The sequence below is a fragment of the Callithrix jacchus genome, chromosome 15, assembly GCF_049354715.1.
Source record: "Callithrix jacchus isolate 240 chromosome 15, calJac240_pri, whole genome shotgun sequence".
Taxonomy (NCBI): domain Eukaryota; kingdom Metazoa; phylum Chordata; class Mammalia; order Primates; family Cebidae; genus Callithrix; species Callithrix jacchus.
The window spans coordinates 31,262,404-31,283,599 of NC_133516.1; the positions used below are offsets into that span (position 1 = coordinate 31,262,404).

General features: G+C 54.2%; 2 protein-coding genes and 1 pseudogene across 31 annotated transcripts; all 3 read right to left on the reverse strand.

Annotated features, from left to right (window-relative positions):
- Positions 1-1,032: 1,032 nt before the first annotated feature.
- On the reverse strand, positions 1,033-1,677 carry LOC100414095 (small ribosomal subunit protein eS17 pseudogene; annotated as a pseudogene).
- A 2,510-nt stretch (positions 1,678-4,187) lies between these two features.
- TMEM89 (transmembrane protein 89) lies at positions 4,188-5,124 on the reverse strand. Its single transcript, XM_002758317.6, has 2 exons — positions 4,797-5,124; positions 4,188-4,378 (listed from the first exon to the last, which is right to left on the reverse strand). Exons 1-2 carry the CDS (start codon positions 5,088-5,090, stop codon positions 4,193-4,195), a joined length of 480 nt encoding a protein of 159 aa, XP_002758363.1. The 5' UTR covers positions 5,091-5,124; the 3' UTR covers positions 4,188-4,192.
- A 5,350-nt stretch (positions 5,125-10,474) lies between these two features.
- Positions 10,475-20,797, reverse strand: SLC26A6 (solute carrier family 26 member 6). Of its 30 annotated transcripts, none has more exons than XM_078350774.1 (23): positions 20,707-20,797; positions 20,019-20,128; positions 19,632-19,686; positions 18,861-19,019; positions 18,634-18,773; positions 18,357-18,467; positions 17,316-17,467; positions 16,952-17,116; positions 16,721-16,873; positions 16,299-16,381; positions 16,068-16,215; positions 15,696-15,809; positions 15,519-15,596; positions 15,102-15,197; positions 14,913-15,019; positions 14,683-14,752; positions 13,644-13,736; positions 13,457-13,564; positions 12,974-13,063; positions 11,629-11,805; positions 11,384-11,438; positions 10,980-11,116; positions 10,475-10,755 (listed from the first exon to the last, which is right to left on the reverse strand). In XM_078350774.1, the coding sequence occupies exons 4-23, from the start codon at positions 19,007-19,009 to the stop codon at positions 10,741-10,743; spliced, it is 2,241 nt and encodes a 746-aa protein (XP_078206900.1). In that variant the 5' UTR covers positions 19,010-19,019; positions 19,632-19,686; positions 20,019-20,128; positions 20,707-20,797; the 3' UTR covers positions 10,475-10,740. The 30 variants fall into 30 exon arrangements, with proteins under 30 accessions (XP_078206900.1, XP_078206901.1, XP_078206916.1 ...); XM_078350775.1 differs by lacking the exon at positions 20,019-20,128 and adding an exon at positions 20,129-20,625; XM_078350790.1 differs by lacking the exon at positions 20,019-20,128 and adding an exon at positions 20,129-20,625 and having other exon boundaries at positions 16,835-16,873; positions 19,108-19,686.
- Positions 20,798-21,196: the final 399 nt, after the last annotated feature.

Here is a 21,196-nt window from a genome sequence, read left to right on the forward strand (position 1 = left end):
GATTGCAGGCATGCACCACCACACCTGGATAATTTTGCATTTTTAGTAGAGACAGGGTTTTCCATGTTGGTCAGGCTGGTGTCGAACTCCTGACTTCAGGCGATCCACCCACCTCAGCCTTGAAAGTGCTGGGATTACCGGCATGAACCACTACGCTTGGCCTCTTTTTAATTTAATTTAATTTATTTATTTATTTATTTTTGAGATGGATTTTCTCTGTTGTTACCCAGATTGGAGTGCAATGGCACGATCTTGGCTCACCGTAACCTCCGTCTCCTGGGTTCAAGCAATTCTCCTGCCTCAGCCTCCCGAGTAGCTGGGACTACAGGCACACACCATGCCATGCTAATTTTTCTATTTTTAGTAGAGACGGGGTTTCACCTTGTTGACAAGGATGGTCTTGATCCCTTGACCTTGTGATCCACCCGCCTCGGCCTCCCAAAGTGCTGGGATTATAGGCATGAGCCACCGCGCCCGGCCTATTTATTTTTTTTTACGAAAGTCTGACTCTGTCGCTCAGGCTGGAATGTAGTGGTGTGATCATGACTCACTGAAGCTTTGACCTTCCTGAGATCAGGTGATCCTCCCACCTCAGCCTCCCAGGTAGCTGGGACTAAAGGTGCACACCACTATGCCCCGCTAATTTTTTGTGTTTTTTTGTAGAGATGGAGTTTTGCCATGTTGCCCAGGCTGGTCTCAAACTCCTCAAGCAATCCATCTGCCTCAGCCTCTGAAAGTGCTGGGATTACAGGCATAAGCCACCACATCTGGCCATAAAATATTTTTTCCATCCTTTTACTTCCAGTGTTTTGTGTCCTTGTATCTGAAGTGAGTCTCTTGCAGACAACATGTAGATTAACCTTTTTTAAAAACCAATCTGAAAATTGTTTTTTAAATAGGAGAGTTTAATCTATTTACATTTAATGAGATTACTACTGACAAATGATTTTCTTCTGCTGTTTAGCTTTTCTGTATGTCTTATATTTTGTTATTCCTGCATTACTGCCTTTTTTTCTTTTTTGGTGTTCGATTTTTGAAGTATACCATTATAACATTTTGATTACCTTCTTTTATTTATTTATTTTTTTTGGCTGTTTTCCTAAGTTTATTGAAAATAATACAGCATTGCAGAAAAGATTCAAACAGGTCCCTAAGGCGTTTTGGAATTCATCCCAGTTGTAGGCTGAGCGACCTGCAGGTTGGACAGACTGCCAAAATCCAAAAGCTTCAGCATTTCCTTAGTGTCAGGATCTACTTCAATGATCTCCTGATCCAGGGCTGAGACCTCAGGAACGCTATTGTCTTTCCTTTCTCTCTCCTCCTCCTGCAGCTTGATGGAGATACCTCTTACTGGGCCTCTCTGAATCCGCTTCATCAGATGCATGACATAGCCTGCCATCTTGTTGCAAAGCTTCTTGCTAGGGATAATGGCGATCTCCTCACACATGCGCTTGTTCGTATGGAAGTCGTTGCCCAGGCACATGTAGCACTTTTCTATGATGACCCGGGCCACCTTCTTCACGGTTTTGGTGTGATCGTGGCCCATGCTGGCGGGTCCTTAGTTACTTTTTTGGAGAGTCTTGCTCTGTCACCCAGGCTGGAGTGTAATGGCTCGATCTTGGCTTATTGTAGTCTCTGCCTCCTGGGTTCAAGAGATTCGCCTGCCTCAGCTTCCTGAGTAGCTGGGACTATGGGAGCGCACCACCACACCAGCTCATTTTTGTATTTTTAGTAGAGATGGGGTTTTACAATGTTGGCCAGGCTGGTTCCAAACTCCTGACCTCAGGTGATCTGCCCACAACTTCCAAAGTGCTGGGATTACAGGTGTGAGCTGCGGTGCCTGGCCTCAGTTATCAAGTTCCCTGATCCTTTATTCTTTCTGCCTGCTCCAATCTGCTGCTGAATTTCCTCTAGTAAAATTTTCATTTCAGTTACTATATTTTCAGGTTCAGAATTTGGTCCCTTTAAAATTATTCCTTTATTAATATTCTTTTTGTTCAGACATAATTTTCCTAATTTCCTTTAGTTCTTTGTCTATGGCTTCCCTTAGTTCACTGAACATACTAAGACAGCTGATTTATTGTTTTTGATTAATAATTCCAACGCCTGGGTTTTCTGATGGATACTTGCAGTCAAAATCTTTTTCAGCCAGGTGCACTGGCTTATGCCTACAATCCCAGAACTTTGGGAGGCCGAAGTGAGTCACTTGAGTCCAGGAGTTTGAGATCAGTATGGACAACATAGTGAGACCCTGTCTTTTTTTTTTTGAGACAGGAGTCTCACTCTGTCACCCAGGCTGGAGTGCAGTGGCTCAGTCTCAGTTCACTGTAACCTCTGCCTCCCAGGTTCAAATGATTCTCCTGCCTCTGTCAGCCTCCCAAGTAGCTGGAATTATAGACACATGCCACCACTCCTGGCTGATTTTTATTTTTTTGTTTTTCTTTTTAGTAGAGATTGACCTCTTAAAAAAAAAAAATCTCGGCTGGGCGCGGTGGCTCAAGCCTGGGTAATCCCAGCACTTTGGGAGGCCGAGGCGGTGGATCACGAGGTCAAGAGATCAAGACCATCCTGGTCAACTTGGTGAAACCTCGTCTCTACTGAAAATACAAAACATTAGCTGGGCATGGTGGCGCGTGCCTGTAGTCCCAGCTACTCAGGAGGCTGAGGCAGGAGAATTGCCTGAACCCAGGAGGCGGAGGTTGTGGTGAGCCAAGATGGCGCCATTGCACTCCAGCCTGGGTAACAAGAGCGAAACTCCGTCTCAAAAAAAAAAAAAAAAATCTCCTGATTGTATTTTTGCTGTATATTTAAAAAATAGTAAGTTTTAAAATAGGCCAGGTGCAGTGGCTCATGCCTGTAATTCCAGCACTTTAGGAGACCAAGGTGGGCAGATCACAAGGTCAGGAGTTTGAGACCAGCCTGGTCAATATGGTGAAATCCTGTCTCTACTAAAAATACCCAACCTGGGACCTTTCCCTTGGATGGACCCCGAAAATGCCACAGCCTCTTTGATGTCCTCCAAGTGAGGAGAAATGGGCTGGAGTCAAGGACAGGGGTCCTAAGTGAGTGCTGTTAGACGGTTTGTGTTTTTTGGTTTTTTTTTTTGAGATGTAGTTTCACTCTTGTTGCCCAGGCTGGAGTGCAATGGCACAATCTAGGCTCATCGAAACTTCTGCCTCCTGTGTTCAAGCGATTCTCCTGCCTCAGCCTGTCCCTGAGGTGGTAACAAGGATGGGTGAAGCCAAAGTGTGTGTGACTACACAGTGACTCGGGGCCTGGGGCTCTCAGTCCCCCATCAGAGATCCTCAGCATCTGGTTCCAGCTTCACCACTGCCCCATCCCTCTTCCCAGCTGACCAGTCCCTCCTTGGCTCCCCCTGTGCACTGGAGAGGCCCAGGACCCTCACTTGGCACTTGAGACCCTTTGTTATGGGCACTGCCCACCTTGCCCATGTGCACAGAGTACCGAACAAAGCACATGCCATTTGCTCAGAAGGAGACCTCCACCTGGAGTTCCCTTCCCCACAACCATTCTCCTTTAGGGCTCAGCCAGGTTGTCAGTTCCCCTGCCTCCCTAAGCCTCCCAAGTCTGTCCCAATGGGAGTCCTCTCCCATCACATTAGGGGTCCTGGGTACTGGCCAGGCCAGAGGAGCAATTTTTGTCTGAGACAAGTTCTGGCCCTGTCACCCAGGCTGGAGTGCAGTGTCACAGTCTTGGCTCACTGCAACCTCTGCCTGCCAGGCTCAAGCCATCCTCCCACCTCAGTCTCCTGAGTAGCTGGTACTACAGGCACACATCACCACGCCCAGCTAATTTTTTTTTTTTTTTGTAGGGATGAGGTCTTGCCGTGTTGCCCAGGCTGGTCTCGAACTCTTGAGCTCAAGTGATCCTCCTGCCTCAGCCTCCCAAAGCACTGGGATTACAGCATGAGCCACCACGCCTACCCTGGAGGGGCAGTTGTATCTGCAGGTGGGATCCATAGGGAGGAAAGGTCAGTTGGTGGGGGCAATGGAGCAGTGTGAGCCAGCCTATGCCCCACCTGCCCGCCCGTCCTGGATACCAAATCAGCTGGCTCTAAAAGTAGAAAAGGGGCACAGGGTACAGACAGGCGTGGAGAGAACAGACCTGGCCCAGGACCTCAGGCCATGCCCCCACCCTCCTGGCTGTCAGGCAAAGAGAGGCACATGTTTGATCACCCACTCTGGGTGGAAGTCCCCTTTATTTGGATTTGCTGCTGGGTGGCTAGATGATGTAGGTGGCCTTCGATGTAGACCAGGAGGGCATCCAGCAAGTGCAGGACCTCACGGAGCAGGGTGTGGTCTGAGATTGGGGCCCGCCATTTCCAGGGGCCACAGGGCTCAGTGGTCACCTGTGGATGCTGAGAACAGGAGTGAGAGTGGAGGGCCGAGAGGGAGGGGCGACAAGGGGCGGAGATGGAGCTGGGGAGCAGGGTGAGGGCTGTGGGGCAGTGCCCAGATGGGATGGGAGACTCAGAGTGATAGAGGATCATTGAGGGTCTGTTGTGGGCTATGGTGGTTGCAGGGCCTACAGGGGCTGGATGAGAGCAGGGGTACTAAAGGGGAGAGCTGGGGGCAGGGTGCTGGCTGTGGGTAGTGAATGTGGGTTCCATAAAGGTGTGTGGACACAGGGACAATGGGCTGTGAGCCAGGGGTGGGGGTGTAGGAGGCCCACAGGCCACAGTGTGGCCCCATGGGGCAGGGCTGGGTAGAAGACAGAGGCTCACTGGGTGTACATGGAGGCAGGGGCTGTAGGGGAGACAGAAGAGCTGTGCTCACCTCACCCTTGGTGGCCTGTGAGCGCCGCCACCACTGCAGCATCTTAGCGCGGATCATCAGCAACACGGTGGTGACTGTGACCCCAGCCACGGGGTAGATGTGGCTTGCTCCTGGGCCCAGCCAGTAGCCAGGAGAGATCAGGCGGCCCCTACAGCCCTCTACAGTATTTGGCTGACACCCCCAGGGCTGCAAGTCCAGTCCCACCTGGTACCAGAGGGGTCTCGACCAGGCGTGGGTAGGGGCAGGCATTACCAGCAGGAATAGCAAGGGCAGCGAGGGCAGCACGTGCAGCATGGCCACCGCTAGTACCAGGGGCCGGAACCCGGGTGCCTGGCAACGGGCAAACACCCCTCCCCCAGGAACAGGCCTGGCTCTGAGGCAGCAGATTCCAGCCAGGCCTGTGGCCTTTCATGAGGCAGCCTGGCCAGAAACTGGCTGTGGTAGGGGGGATGGGGTCCAGGGCTTGACGAGAATGGCAGACCTGGGTTCTGGGTCCTACTCTCCCAGCAGGCCCTGGCTGGCCCAAAACTGAGGGATCACTTCCTTTTGAAGCTGCACCCTCAGCCGGGTGTGGTGGCACACACCTGGTATCCTAGCACTTTGGGAGGTTGAGGCAGGTGGATGGTTTGAGCCCAGAAGTTTGAGACAAGCCTGGGCTTCATGGCAAAACTCTGTCTCCATAAAAAATACAAATAATTAGCTGGGTGTGGTAGTGTATGCCTGTATTCCCAGCTACCCAGGAGGCTGATTTTGGAGAATCACCTGAGACCCGGAGGTCAAGGCTGCAATGAGCTGTGATTGCGCCCTTGCACTCCATCCTGGGTGATGGAGTGAGATTCTTAAAAAAGATAAAAAGAAGAAACCAAGTCACAGACAGTTAAAGAAACCAGACTAACAGAAATTCTTTTTTTTGAGACAGAATCTTGCTCTGTCACCAGGCTGGCGTGCAGTGGCATGATCTCAGCTCACTGCAACCTCCTCCACCTCCCTGGTTCAAGCGATTCTCCTGCCTCAGCCTCCCGAGTGGCTGGGACTACAGGCGTGAACCACCACACCCATCTAATTTTTGTATTTTTAGTAGAGACGGAGTTTCACCATGTTGACAAGGATAGTCTCAATCTCTTGACCTCGTGATCCGCCCACCTCAGTCTCCCAAAATGCTGGGATTACAGGCGTGAGCCACCGTGCCCTGCCCAGAAATTCTTTAAGAGACAGCTCACTGCAGTCTTGACCTCCTGGGCCCAAGTGATCCTCCTGGCTCAGGCTCCTTAGCAGCTGAAACTACAGGTATGCACCACCATGCCTGGCTAATTTATTTATTTACTTATTTTTAAAATTTATTTCATAGAGATGGGGGTCTTACTATGTTGCCCAGGGTGGTTTCAAACTCTTGGCCTCAAGTGAACCTGACACTTCAGCCTCCCAAAGTGCTGGGATTACAGCTGTGAGCCACCATACCTGGCCCCTAGAAATCCTTGAGTTTACAGGATGGTAGATAAGAAAATAAACAACTTGATGAAACACTGAAATTCCCTCTGCTTATCAGATAAAAAAAAGCTGTCTGAAATCAGATGGACCCAATTATTGCCAACGAGTTTGCACAGAAAGAGCTTGTTGACATCACAGCCTAAATTTCCACTATGTTTCATAATATAACTCCCCCAGAATTTGCACAGGGGACCCATGAAGAGGCAGGAAGAGTTAACTGCACATGTGCACATGCCTGAGAACTTTCCAGACCTCCCCTCGCTTCACCAATCACCTACTAATCCCAGTATCCATCCCCTAAAACTCTTCCAGTAAAATCACTGTCTTAATGCCAGCACAGGGAGACATACTGGAGCCGGACTCCTGCTTCTTTGCTAGTTGACTTGCAATAAAAAGCTTTTCCTGGCTGGGTGCGGTAGCTCACACCTGTAATCCCAGCACTCTAGGAGGCCAAGGTGGGTCTATCACCTGAGGTCAGGAGTTTTTGAGACCAACATAGTGAAACCCCATCTCTACTAAAAATACAAAAATTAGGCCAGGCACGGTGGCTCACACCTGTAATCGCAGCACTTTGGGAGGCCAAAGCAGGTGGATCACTTGAGGTCAGGAGTTAAGAGACCAGCCTGGACAACATGGTGAAACCCTGTCTCTACTAAAAATATAAAAATTAGGCAGGCACCTATAATCCCAGCTACTCAGGAGGCTGAGGCACAAGAATTGCTTGAAGCTGGGAGGAGGTGGTTGCAGTGAGCCAAGATCATGCCAATGCACTTCAGCCTGGGTGACAGAGCAAGACTCCGTAGGGATTACACACTTGTAATCCCAGCTGCTGGGGAGACTGAGGTGGGAGAACTGCTTGAACCCAAACCTGGTGTCAGGCCCGCAACTGTAATCGCAGTAGTTTGGGAGGCTGAGGCAGAAGGATCTTTTCAGCCCAGGAGTAAGACCATGGTGGGCAACATAGTGAGGTTCTGCCACTATCAAAAAACTAATGAAATTAGCCCAACATGGTGAGAATTGCTTCAGCCCAAAACCCAGTGTCATAGTACTAGTTTCTAGCACTTCAAGCAGTGAGCTGTTTAGTAACACTTTCACCCCATCCTTCTCCTCACCTATCAGCTAAAACCTAAAACCAAACACCTGCAGTGGCTCACATGTGTAATCCCAGCAGTTTGGAAGGCTGAGGCCAAGGATCTCTTGAGCCCAGGAGTTTGAGCCCAGCCAAGGAAACATAGTAACAACCCACCTCTACAATTTTTTTTTTTTTTGAGACAGTCTCGCTCTGTCCCCCAGGCTGGAGTGCAGTGGCATAATCTTTGCTCACTGCAACTTCTGCTTCCCAGGTTCAAGGGATTCTCCTGCCTCAGCCTCCCGAGTAGCTGGGTCTACAGGCTGCACCACCACGCCCACCTACTTTTTGTATTTGTAGTAAAGACAAGGTTTCACCATATTGGTTAGGCTGGTCTTGAACTCCCGACCTCGTGATCAGCCCGCATTGGCCTCCCAAAGTGCTGGGATTACAGGCATGAGCCACCTTGCCCAGCGTTTTTTTTTTTTTTTTTTTTTTTTTTTTTTTGAGACAGAGTCTTGCTCTGTCACCAGGCTGGAGTGTAGTGGCACAATCTTAGCTCACTGCAATCTCCACCTCCCAGGTTCAAGTGATTCTCCTGCCTCAGCCTCCTGAGTAGCTGGGACAGGCATGTACCACCATGCCAGGCCAATTTTTTTTTTGAGATCAAGTCTTGCTGTCACCCAGGCTGGAGTGCAGTGGCACAATCTCGGCTCACTGCAGCCTTCACCTCCTGGGTTCAAACAATTCTCCTGGCTCAGCCCCCCGAGTAGCTGGGATTACAAGTGCGTGCCACCATGCCCAGCTAATTTTTTGTATTTTTAGTAGAGATGCGTTTCACCATGGTGGCCAGACTACTCGGGAGGCTGAGGCAGGAGAATCGCTTGAACCCAGGAGGCGGAGGTTGCAGTGAGCTGAGATGGCACCACTGCAGTCCAGGCTGGGCGACAGAGCAAGACTCTGTCTCAAAAAAAAAAAAAAAAAAAAAACTAGCTGGGTGTGATGGTATGTGCCTGTAGTCCCAGCTATGTAGGAGGCTGAGGCAGGAAGACTGCTTGAGCCCAGGAGGTCGAGTCTGCAGTGAGTGGTGATCACAACACTACACTCTAGCCTGGGCAACAGAGTAAGACCCAATTAAAAAAAAATCCACGTGGCTCCTAAAACCTTTTGCTTCCACCAGGGGCATCACCTGTCTAGGCTGACCAAACTCACAGGTCCCCCCCGCAGCCTCAGCCCCACAGTCTGCATCAAAGTTGGGTGAGTGCTCGAAGATGTGGGATCAAAACCCATGGGCAGCTCCCTCACTGTCAGAACAAAGCTGGAAGGCTCCTGCTGGCCTGAGAGGTCTCCCAACCTGCTCACCTCAGCTCATGCTGCCCCTGCCTACCACGGGCCTCCCTCAACATCCCTGCTACTCCTAGTGCCAACAGTACAGCTTCCCATGCCTAGGAAGTCACCTTCTCATGGCTGGAGTTTCAATTCCAGCATCACCTGCTCCCTGAGTCCCCTTCCCATGAGCATCTTGGGCGATACATGACCTCGTCTCTCACGTGACCCTGCTTTATTTTCTTCAAAGCATTTCTAACTACCTGCAATTTCTTGTTTGAGGTCTGCTGCCCTCTCTAACACATAAGCTTCATTCAACCATTATTTACTGAGCAGCTGCCAGAGATAATTGCTGCTGCTAGAATGTGGTGTGACAGAGTAAATAAAAGCTCTTACTTCCTGGGGCTGAGCTTCTAGGGCAGGGATTTGGGGGGTGATGGTGCCAGGCACTAATACAGATCATGATAAAATAAAGCCAGGCAAGGTTGCCTCCAAGATTTCAAGGGCAGGGTGGCCTCTGTCCACTCTCAGGACAGTGCCCAGGCCTCAGCACAGAGCCTGGCACCTACTCGCCACCTGATGAACAGCAGCGCTCACATGTTTAGAGCAGAGGACCTGAGCCCAGCATTATTCTAAGCATTTCCTTATTTATTTATTTATTTATTTATTTATTTTTGCGACAGGGTCTTGCACTGTCACCCAGGCTGGAGTGCAGTGGCACGATCTCAGTTCACTGCAACCTCCACCTCCCAGGTTCAATCTATCCTCCCACCTCAGCCTTTCCAGTAGCTGAGATTACAGGCATGTGCCACCATGCCCAGCTAATTTTTGTGTTTTTAGTAGGTATGGGGTTTCACCTGCCTTGGGCCTCCCAAAGTGGTGGGATTACAGGCTCAGCATCTACTCGTTTAATATTCACTGAGTGACTCATGAAGCAAGAACTGTGACCACTCACACTCTACTGATGAACAGCACACTGAGGCCCAGAAAGATCCCAGGACCCGGCTCCTCCCCTACTATCACTGTGTGGCAGCTGGCCCAAAGCCCCACCACCTGCTGGGTCACATGCTCGGATGTCAGCATTTAACGGCAGAAATCAACACACACTCCTTGACTGACAGTGTTCTACCAAGCCCAGGTGATCTATCTGTCGTCCAGGCTGGAGTGCAGTGGTGAGATCTCGGTTCACTGCAACCTCTGCCTCCCAGGTTCAAGTGATTTTCATGCCTTAGCATCCCAAGTAGTTGGGATTACAGGCGTGCGTGACCACGCCTAATTTTTGTATTTTTAGTAGAGACGGGGTTTCACCATGTTGGCCAGGATGGTCTCGAACTCCTGACATCAAGTGATCCACCCGCCTTGGCCTCCCAAAGTGCTGGGATTACAGGTGTCGGCCATCACGCCCAACCCGGTCATGCTTATTCTTAAGCATAGAGCAGCAATGTGGAGTAACAGCTGTTCTTAGGTGATGACTCTGCATCCTCCAGGGACTGCCCAGTGGCACCCACACTGCCCTGTACCTTATCGGGAATTCCTGAGAGTGAGTTATTCCTGAGAAGCAGCTCTGGTTCCAACTATTTCACAGCTGAGGACACAGGGACTGAGCACTATGCATGGCTGGGGAGAAACCTGAACCGTGGATGTCTCTATAGCTCCCCTCCTCTGTACCCTGACCTCCCTGAGTCTTTCCTCCACCTTCTGCCCCGTCTCACCTTCAGGGCACAGGAAGGGTCAGCAGGCACAGCTGTGGACCACCTGCCACCAAGTCCCCACCAAGCCACAGCAGAGCCTGGAGTTGAGCAGACAAACCTTTATTCCTGAGGCTAAAACATGTACCAGTTCCCTCCCTGTACCCAGCCAGTGCCAGCCTGACTACAGTCCCCTGTTCCAGGCCTGGAGCACTGAACTTGGAGTCCCAGGACCTCCATCCCTGAGTTGTGTGTATGTACATGGAGGGGACTCCTGGGTAGCACCTGGAGGTGGCCTAGGGGTGAGGGGCTTCTCAGGGGTGCCCTGTCACAACCTTCAGAGGTATACAGTCTCAGGCAGGTTGCAGCATGGTCAGAGTCTGGTGACCTGGGTGGGCAGAAGAGGGAAGGCTCCAGTCAGTTTCCAAAGGACACAGACAAACCCCCACCCCCAGGAACAGCTTTATCCAAAGACATCAGGGAAAGCACTGGGCCCACTGGGGATGGCGCCATGGCCACCAGGAAAGACTCCCTGGAGCTGGGGCCAGGGTGGGGACAAGCAGTAGATTAACAAAAAAAAAAGAGCTTGGCAGGCCAGAGGTCTCGACTCACCGAAACAGGGCTGTCGGGGACAGGCCTCGGGTGTTGGAGGGCAAAGGTGACGGCATCGTGGACAGAGGCAAAGAGATGCTTCTTGGTGACAGATGCATCGAAGAAGTGCCCAGCCTCAAGCTGGCTGACCACAGGGCCTGTAGGCAAGGAGTAGGCCTCACCTGACTCTCAGAACCACCAGGAACTCAACTCCCAGGAGCCAACAGAATGCCCTGACCTCAGCACCCCTGAGGCTATCTATAGCTGGACTCACATCACTTGTAACCCTGGACTCCTGTCTCCCAGGATACCTCTGACCTCCAGTTCCAGAGAAAGATTTTTCCCTTGTGCTACCTGGAAAACTCTTTGGTCAAAAGCATCCCATCCTCTTCCCAGGCCCCTCCTGCTGTCCCCATCCTACTCACTGTGGCAGGCCGCCATGTACACCTCCACCTCAATCTCCCGGAAGTCACGGAAAATCTGTAGCAGAAAAGGGGGCCAGCCTCAGAGGAAGGCTCAGGGACTTCATGGGCAGCTCAAGCAGGCTTGGGGAGGAATTTTAGAGGGGGAGCTTTCAGGATTTGGGGAGTCAGAGGCTCGGAGTGCTCTCAGGGAAAGTTATGGGGACAGTGTGAAAGCTTGAGGGGTCTTGGTCTGCCCCCACCCTTACATTCTTCAGGCTCTTAAGGCACACAGTGTCCACAAAGGAGAGCGCGCTCAGGTCCAGGATGAGGCTGTGGAAGTCTGGCTGAGGCAGGCCCAGGGCCTTCAGTGTGGACACATCTGGGGCCTTGGAGTCTTCTTGACCACTGGCTGTTGCATCTTCCATCTTATCCCCTGGGCTCACCTGATGGGGAGCCAGACATGCTGCCAGCGTCACCCATGAAAGGGTGAAGGCAGGACTGGACGCACAAAGACATTTAGGGACACGCAAGTCAGATGCGGAGCATGCATGGGACACATAAGGACTCAGACGTGGGGGAGTCATATAGGTATAAAAAGACAGGAAGGACAGATGTGTGGGGACACGCAGGAAGCCACACCCAGACGTGCATATACTGGTCTATTACTTTCTTGACTGAAGCTGCACAGGGACACGAAAAGGGACAGTGCTGGGAGACCCTGTCCCATTCTCCTCACCAGGTCCGAGTGGGGAGGGGGGCCAGGAGCAGACCAGAATAGACATAGGCATCCACATAACACACATGCACACACCTCGGCACCCTGCCCTATCCTGAGTCTCTAATTAAGCTTGGCATCCCCTTTGAACCCTAATTTTTTTTTTTTATATGGAGTTTTGCTCTTGTTGCCCACGGTGGAATGCAATGGTATGACCTCAGCTCATGGCAACCTCCACCTCCCAGGTTCAAATAATTCTCCTGCCTCAGCCTCCTGAGTAGCTGGAATTTCAGGCATGTGCTACCATGCCTGGCTAATTTTGTATTTTTAGTAGACACAGGGTTTCTCCATGTTGGTCAGGGTGGTCTCGAACTCCCGACCTCAGGTGATCCGCCTGCCTCGGCCTCCCAAAGTGCTGGAATTTACAGACGTGAGCCACCAGGCCAGGCCCCAGATTTTTTTTTAAGAGATGGGGCGTTGCTTCATTGCCCAGGTTGAATGCAGTGGTAATCATTCCAGCTCCTGGGCTCAAATGATTTTCTTGTCTTAGCCTCCCAAAAAGCTGGGACTACAGGTGCACACCACCATGCACCTGCCTCTGACCCCTAGATTTTTTCCCATACACCCAATCCCTTTTCTCTACCCATGAGCAGACTCTGTGGGGGTCTTGTGGCATGTACAAATTCAGAATCTTCATTGAGGCCTGAGTCTAGGCCTAGATTCTGTGGCATATCATGAATCTCCCTGCAGAGTATCTGAGCCAGCTCCCACTCCTCCTGCCATCAGCACCCTAGAGCCCATAGCTGCTGGGTCCATGGCGTTCCTCATGAGACATGTGTGGAGGCTGCATGTCTGCAGCTCACAGCTGTCCCCTCCTCTCCCACCACCAGCCTCACCATCACCTTGCAGTCCTCAACGTTATTGCTCATGTCTTCCAGGCTGGTGTTGACATTAATGGAAACTGAGGTGTCCTTGGAGGAGGTAGCCTATGCCAGGGAACCCGGGGGATGGGAAACAGCTATCCCGGCTGCCATGACAGCCGTGTCACATAGGCCTGGTGATGCCCCAGTGTTGGGCAGGTAGCTGGGCAAGGACTGAAAGCTGTGAGATCCCGGGCAGCCAGGCTGAAGCTCCTGGAACAGCCATGGAAGGGAAGAGGACTGTGACGGTTCACACTGTCACTGGTTCAGATGATGGGAGAGAAACAAAATTCCACCTACAGTCCAGACCCGCTAGGGAAGGAAGCAGGGTCCCTGGGAGTATGAGGGAGAATGGAGAAGGGATGAGGAGTAAGGATGAGTGAGGAGGCCAGAGGCCAGGAGAAAGGCTGGGGCGGGGGCAGGGAGCAGAGGGCAGGGGACAGCCAAAAGGGGCCCTGCCTGTTTCTGAAGCTTCTTCTCTTTCTGCAGTTGCTTCAGCTTCAGCTGCTCCTGTTTCTTGAGCAACTTCTTCTTCTGGGAGATGAGGAGGTCGACATCCACACCGCACTGGAGCCAAATGTCAGAGAAGGAGTGGTGAGCACTAGGGGAGCTGGGGCCTGACACCCACCCTGGGACCCCGCCTCACCCTCTGCTTCAGTGCATCACTGTAGAACTCAGCGTTGGCAAAGTACACGGTGGCTGAGGAGCGGAAGACTTTCACCCCTGGAACTTCCTTGGCCTGGAAATGGGGCAGAACTGGTGCGGGCTGGATCTCCCCTCTCCTGGCTTCACCCTGTTCTCCTGCCTTTCCTTCCCTAGCATACCCAGCGTCTGCCGCAACCCAGTCCTCTGCTCCCCAGCCTAGAGTCCTCCCAGGGACTTGGGCCCCAGCCTAGGCCCTCCCAGGGACTTGGGCCACGAGCCCGGCAGTGTCATCCCCATCCCTCCACCTCGCCTCTCCCTCACCATCTCTCCTGCCACCACCCAGGCAGGCTTCACAGGCTGTTAGCCCTTCTCTTGGGTTTCCAACCCCTGCCTTTTGGTCTGTTTTCTGCACCCAGACAGAGGTCCTCTGAGGCTGTCATCCCAATCAGACCTTTCCCAGCTCACACCCCATTTAGGTCACAGCCCAGGTCTCTGCTGGGCTCCAGGCCTACATGGTGCAGCACCCCCCTTCTACCTGGCTGGGGTCCTCCTCTCCCATGTCTCAGGAACCCCTTAGTTCCTCCCTGTACTGCCTAATCGCACTGCACCCATGTTGCAGGGAATAGCCTTGTTTTCTTCCAGAGCCCCCCACCCATGTTCCCAGCACTTGGCCCAAGACCTCTCAGGAGGTCAATGGATGACTGGGGATTTAATAACTCCATTGATCAGATCAGGAAATGCTTCCATTCCATCCTGGTGCCCCAGGGAGCTGCTGCTCTGGCTCTGTCTGACCTGGGGCTGCTCTGCAGGTGGAGCTTGTGCCGTTGACTCCATGACAGACCTCTCCCCAGCCCCATCTCTGTCCACTCTCTCTCTGTCCCTTCACACCTCTAGAGGGAGTTGTAGACCCAGTCTCCTCCCTTGAACTCCCAAAGACCAAAGCCAAAATGTCCTCAGCCCCCAATGTCCTGGCCAAGTGTGGAACAGACCCGCAAAGGCCCATTCTTCCTCCGTCTCCCCAACCACACCATCTGGCTCACCTCTGAGTACTCTGCCACATCTCTGTAAATATCTGTGTCTGGCACCTGCCCCAGGATAGAGTAATGGGGCCTGTGGAGGAGAGAGAGAATGAATGAAGAGGGGACAGAAAATGGGGACAGCAGAGGAGTTTGAAGAAGGCTGAAGTACCCAAATAAGTGCGGAAAGCTGGGGGGAAGCCTGTGGCATTCCCTCACTAGCTGGAATGAGGGGACCAACATAGCGAACTCACCTCTGCGTCCGGACCACCACGAGCAGCAGGGAGAAGATGACTGCAGCCACCAGGCCAAGGTCCAGGTTCAGCAGGATAGTGGCTATGAAGGTGACCAGCCAGATGAGCTGAGAACAAAGGGCATGGCTGGAGAGTGGCAAGGAGCCACGGGGCTGCCCAGTCCCTGCCCTGGGCTCCCAGAGCACTCACCAGATCTGCCCGATTGGCCTTCCAGAGGGAGCATATGTCACTGAGCTGCCGAAGCATGCCCTTCAGGTTCACAATGACGATGGCCGCCAGGACTGCCTGGGGTGGGGGCAGTGCCACCAGGGGCCATTGAGGGCACCCGATGCTGACAGCCCCCACTATAGAGGCATGGCCAGACTGAGCCCAAGCACTCAGACAGAACCCCAGACATGAACCCCCACCCAGCCCCTGACCCTGACCACTTGGATCTGACTCTGAAAGGTTCTAACCCCTGACCCTTGACTCCAAATCTCACCTTGAAAAGCTCAGCCTTGAAAAACAGGACCTAACCTTGTGTCTACACCCCTTGCCTGAACCTAGACTGGCTGATCTGAGCCCTGGCCTGGCCAAGACCTGAAGCCAGCCTGGGTGGGGGCTCACCTTGGGCAGGTCATGGAAGAGTTCCCCAAGTTTGACAATGATAAGGAGGATGAAAAAGGAAGAGACAGCTCCAGCAACCTGTTGGGGGAGGGGGCGAGCAGAGGGGTGAGACATCCTTCCCCAGGCAAAGCAGTGTGCATGTCCATGTCCACCCCCATGCCCACACCCAAAGCCCACCTGCGAGTTGCCCCCGGTGCTTTCCTGTACCAGGCTCCGAGACATAGAGCAACTCACGGGGAAGCACCGGAAGATGCCTCCGATGAGGTTACTGAGGCCCAGGGCCACCAGCTCCTGATGGAGGGAGTGTGGGTATGAGGCTTAATAGAAGTGCCTGGCTGCTGTCCTACTGTGTCTAGGCCTGTGAATCCCCAATCTCATCCCCACCCAGAGGCCCCCAGAGACTCGATGCTGTCCCACACATCCTGCTCTCCCACCCCATGTGGCCCCAGCACATCTGTTGTCTCCCCATGTCCCATCTGTTCCTCCCCAACCCGTTGCTGGCGCCTCCATACACCTAGATGCTTCCTACACATCCCACATCACCCAGACCTGGTTGCTGTCCACCCGGTAGCTGTGCCTCAGGGCGAAGATCTTCCCCAGCGAGATGGCAATGGCGAACCCAACCAGGGCGATGGTGAAGGCGCTGCCCATTAGCTTTGAGAATAACTGGGCATTGGGGGCCACTGGGGAGACCAGCCTGTGAGAGGCATCTGTGAGGCCAAAGCAAGGTCTGGGCCTGGCTGCCCAACCCTCCCTGACCTGATGGAGGCCAGAGCTCACCCTGTAGGGATGTTGCCCACGACGGATACCTTAAATCTGTGCTTCAGATCCATGCCATAGGAGATGCTTGTAGCCCCAATGAGCTGTGGGAGAGGACAGAGTCAGGGAGGCAGGTGCTGGCATCATGGTCGGGGGGTTGAGTAAACCACGTGGGGTGAGGAGGGGGACATCAGGCAAACCCTTCTTCAGGGGTGGGGAAAAGTCGCGTAGGGTGAGATGGGCAATGCCATTTCGGATATGGGGAGATGCTGTCGAGGGCAGGAAGAAACCAACATAGGGGCCTTCTGCTATGCCCCCCACAATACCCAAGAACTCTCCCAGTCCCCCTCGAGCTGGTCCTCAAACACAGGAGGCTGCCCGCATGGCAGGCACCCAGCCTGCCCTGCCCTCCTCCCCTGCCTGCCACTCCCTGGCCCTCGAACCGTGAGCAGCTCCCCGGGTATCGGCATGGGCAGCTGCTGCTGCAGCTTGTCATTCAACAGCTTCACCAGAACGAGTACCACCCCCGCCACAGCTGCAGTGACCATGGTGCCGACCTTGCTATCGGGCAGCTTCCAGCAGACCTCCAGCACTGTCTGAGGAGAGGCAGGGTCACAGTCAGCACTCACGGCCACGAGGCACACCTACCCCTCCCTCCCCCTGCCCTCACTCACATAGATGAGGGACAGTGGCCCAGAGTGGCTGCTCAGATGGAGCTCAAACACATACTTGAGCTGTGAAACGAAGACCTGCACAGCGGCAGCTGTGGTATAGCCTCGGACGAGAGGCTCTGACAGGTAGGTGACCACGAAGCCAAAGTGGACCAGGCCTAGCCCCACCTGTGGGGTGGCCAGGGCAGTTAGGGGAGGCAGGGGTCCTAAGGGTAGCCGACAAGGAGCGCAGAGCAAGTAGGATGGGAGGGGGATGAGTGGGCGGCAAGAGGATGACAAAGATAGTCAGACACTCAGGGGAATGCAGACGGGGTAGTGGGAGGAGCAGAAGTGATGGTGGGGGCACATACTCCTGACTGTTCCACACCTGGAAGAGGCCAACAAGGACACTGAGTGTGGAGGCCACCTGCACCCGGGCAGCATCTCTGGCTGTCTCATTGATCGTAGAGTCATTCAAGGCCTGTGGGGCCAGGGATTCTGTCACACTGCCCACCATCACAGACATAACAGCAAAGGTACCTGTAAGGATGGCACAGGGCAGGTCTGAAGGGGAAAGGACACTGCCTTGCCCTAGTCTTAAGAGAGAGGCCAGGAGACTTCCACTTCTGAACAAATGTCCTCAGACCATGGCTGTAGGAATGGGGGCAGTGCTGGGGTTCAGGCATGGCCAGGCCAGGAGTGAATCCTGAGCTCATTGGCCCTTAAGGGTGGCTAGAAATGCTGGCTCTGCCGGGCACGGTGGCTAACTCCTATAATCCCAGTACTTTGGGAGGCCGAGGTGGATGGATCACCTGAGGTCAGGAGTTTGAGGCCAGCCTGACTCACATGGAGAAACCCTGTCTCCACTAAAAATACAAAAATTAGCCAGGCATGATGGCGCGTACTTCTGATCCCAGCTACTTGGGAGGCTGAGGCAGGAAAATCACTTGAACCTGGGAGGCGGAGGTTGCAGTAAGCCGAGATTGTGCCACTGCCCTCCAGCCTGGGCAATAAGAGCGAAACTCTACCTCAAAAAAGAGAAAGAAACAAAGAAAAAGAAATGCTGGCCCTGCCTCATCTACTCTGTCCCACCTGTGTCTACTGGTCTAGGGACACAGACGCTCTCTGTGGAGTAGGGAAGGAGTCAGGGCTTCCCTCAGGCTGGTCAGGCCTCTGCTAAGTTCCAAGCCCCTTGGGTTGCCTCACCCACTCACATCTTCCTGGAGCCAGGGATTTGAGGTCCCCTGACTCTGTGGTCCTATGGTCAGGGGTCTAGTCCTGCCTGGGAATGACTCGTGGGCTAGCCCAGGATGCAGCACCAATGCCACCCTCTTCCCCCACTGCTCCTGCCCTGCTCAGCACCCCCTCACACTGTCCTCCATGGTAGATGTGGGTATCCTCTTGGAAGGCTAGGCCTGCCCCCACTTACCCACAGAGATGTGCCGGGAAGTGCCAAACAGGAAGTAGATGAAGACAGGGTAGAAGGAGCTATAGAGACCGAACACGGGGGGCAACCCAGCGAGGAGGGCATAGGCCAAGCCTAGGGGTAGAATGATAGCAGTGTGGGCCTGGAGGGCAGATCTTGAAAAGATAAGGGAATCTCAGCCCTGGGTCAGGTGCCACAGTTCCAAGATACAGGCCATGGCCCCAGTTTTGGGCATCATAGACCACAGGGTTTCCAGGCTAAGGCACTGAAGGTGGCTCACCCTGTGGAAGCTGCATGATAGCCACACTCAGGCCGGATAACAGGTCACCCAGGAGCCAGTCACGCACAGGATACCGGGGTAACCAGACCAAAATCGGGAGGCGTTGGAGCAGAAGGGCATGGGCCCGAGCACGGGAGCACCTGGGGACGTGATATGAGGGGTAGGTGGTCAGGAACAGGGGCTACCTGGGCCCTCCCAGCATCCCCAGACCCCAATCTCGGCCTTACTGCAACCAGGTCCGCCACTGGCGGGTCCTAGGTGCTGAGCCCCAGTGCCCCAGTTCCTCCAGATGCTCCTGGTTCAGCAGCGGCCGTTCCATGTGGTAGTCTTGCTTCCGCAGCTCCATTGCTCGTGTTGCAGGCAGCAGTGCCTGCATGTCCCTCGGTCTGGGGTGGCAAGACCACAGAGATACAATGAGGGCACCCCTGGCCCAACCTCCCCCATACCTCCACCTAGGGCTAGAGAGTTACCTACCTGATTTTTCCAGGCCCCAAGATCAAGGTACAGTATTCCAGCCCCCAGCCACATCTGTGGGCCACATGCCCAAACCCAGACAGGGGCAGTACCTGAACTTTGGCTGGTGGAAGCCTCCTTCTAGGACAAAGTCTCCCAAGAAGGGACTGCAGGATGAGTACGATCTATACCTCGAGCCAAGATAGGGCTGCCCAGTGCTGGACATTCTACCAGTCCAGGTAGCAGGCTGCCCCTCTCTGTGCCAATCCCTCTCCCCTAGCCAATCCCTGTCCTGTCCCCAGGTCCTCCTCCAGCTGCCCTGGGAGCCCAGTGCTGGCTGAGAGCACACTCAGGGAAGGGGTCCAGCAAACCAGGGGTCCAGTTCCTCAAGCAACTCCCTTCCCAAGCCTCAGGCCTCAGATGAGACCCACCCCTCTAAGGGAAGGAAAGTGCTGGGGCCAAGCTTGCCCCTGGGCCTCCAGCCCCAGGGTCCAGGTGGTAGATAGCTCAGGCCTGGTCTGGGGAAGCCAAGAAATGGCTCTCACCTGAGAAGGTCTTTCTTGGAGCGGGAATCTCTCACCTCGAGGGAGAGGACCCCACCTGGAAAGGGAAGTATCCACTTGAAGTTCGGGAAAGAACTCACCTGGGAATGAATAGAAGCTTTCAAGGGGAATCTCAGCTAGAGGGATCTCTAATCTGCCAGGATATGTTTACCAGCCAGGCAAATTCTGACGTAGGGGGAATCTTCCCTCTGCCCAGAGGCTCCTATCTGAAGTCAGAGAAAGCTCTCACATGGGAAGAGAAGACCTAGAGGAAGAGGGTTCTCACCTAGAGGTAACTCTCCCCTAGGGGAAGCTCTGACCTGGGGGGAGGCTCCCGATGGAAAGGGGGAAAGCTCTCACCTGGGAAGAGATCTAACAGGGGGATCTTACCTGGGGGAAAGCTCTAGCCTGTTGGGAAGCTTTCACCGGTCAGGAAAGTTCTGATCTTGGAAAAGCCCTGACCCGCGGAGAGGATCCCACTCGGAGGAACAGGAACTCACCTGGGAGGGCCTCTAACTTAGCTGTACGGTTGGAGGAGTTTGGAGTGGAAGCTCCTCATAGACTTTTGGCACCTCTGTCTCAAAGAGATCTTAGAGCCCTCTCTCCCCTCCTACGAGAGTCACTCAGGTCTTCTTAAAAGACTCCCTCCCCGCACAACCTGGGACACGCGTCTGGAGGGCGGAGCCTTGAGCATTGGTCCCTCCCTTTAGGAGGGCAACTGGGGCCAGAAAGGCCGGAGCGCTCACTCCCCGGGTCAGTGGAGCTGGGTGGACTCGGGCCCTAGCTGAAAGCAGCTAGTCCACCCGCCGCCGCCAGGGACTCCCGGCCCCCACGCACTCCGGCCGGCACATCTTCTGGCTGGGCTCCTCCGCACGCAGCTGCCTCCCTGTGGCCCGAGCTGTCCCTCGGGCGGCACTCCAGCGGCTCTCCGCACAGCCCAAGGGGCTGGGGTCGCGCCGGCTCCCGCCCCCATCCCTTGCTGCAGAGGGGCAGCCGCCTGCAGAAAATCGGCAAAGAGGTAAACCGAGGCGTCGCAAGCGGAGAATGCTTGCTCCAGATAGGCGCTCGCGGAACTCACCCGGACGCATCTGCCAGCCCCATGGCTCGCAAGCAGTCCCGCGCCGGCTGCTCCTGCTGCTAGGGCGAGAGGCCGCTACGTTCCGGAAAGCGACGCTGCGACCAGGCGAGGCCAGCGGGGAGCTCCCGGGGGCCAATCCCGGGGCAGGACGGGAGGCTTGGGCCAATCAGCGCGCTGGGGCGGGGCCTAACTGGCGCTTTCCGGGTGGGACGAGAGAGCTTAAGGAGGATTTAACCGCTTCCTCCCCGGCTGCCTGGGTAGTGCGGCCCCCTAAGCTTCTAGCCTGGCCCTCTGCCCCGAGCTGGATCGGACTGCAGAACTGGAACTAAGCACCTGCGCTGGATGCTTAGTTCCAGTTCTGCAGCCTGATCCAGCCGCGCCCCCAGGCCCTGAGTAGTTTGAAGCTGATCCTAGGTCCTGGCTCTAGGGGAGGTACTCAAGGAGTGGGAAAGGGAAACTCAGTGGCCGGGAGGCCTAGGAGTGTGACCAG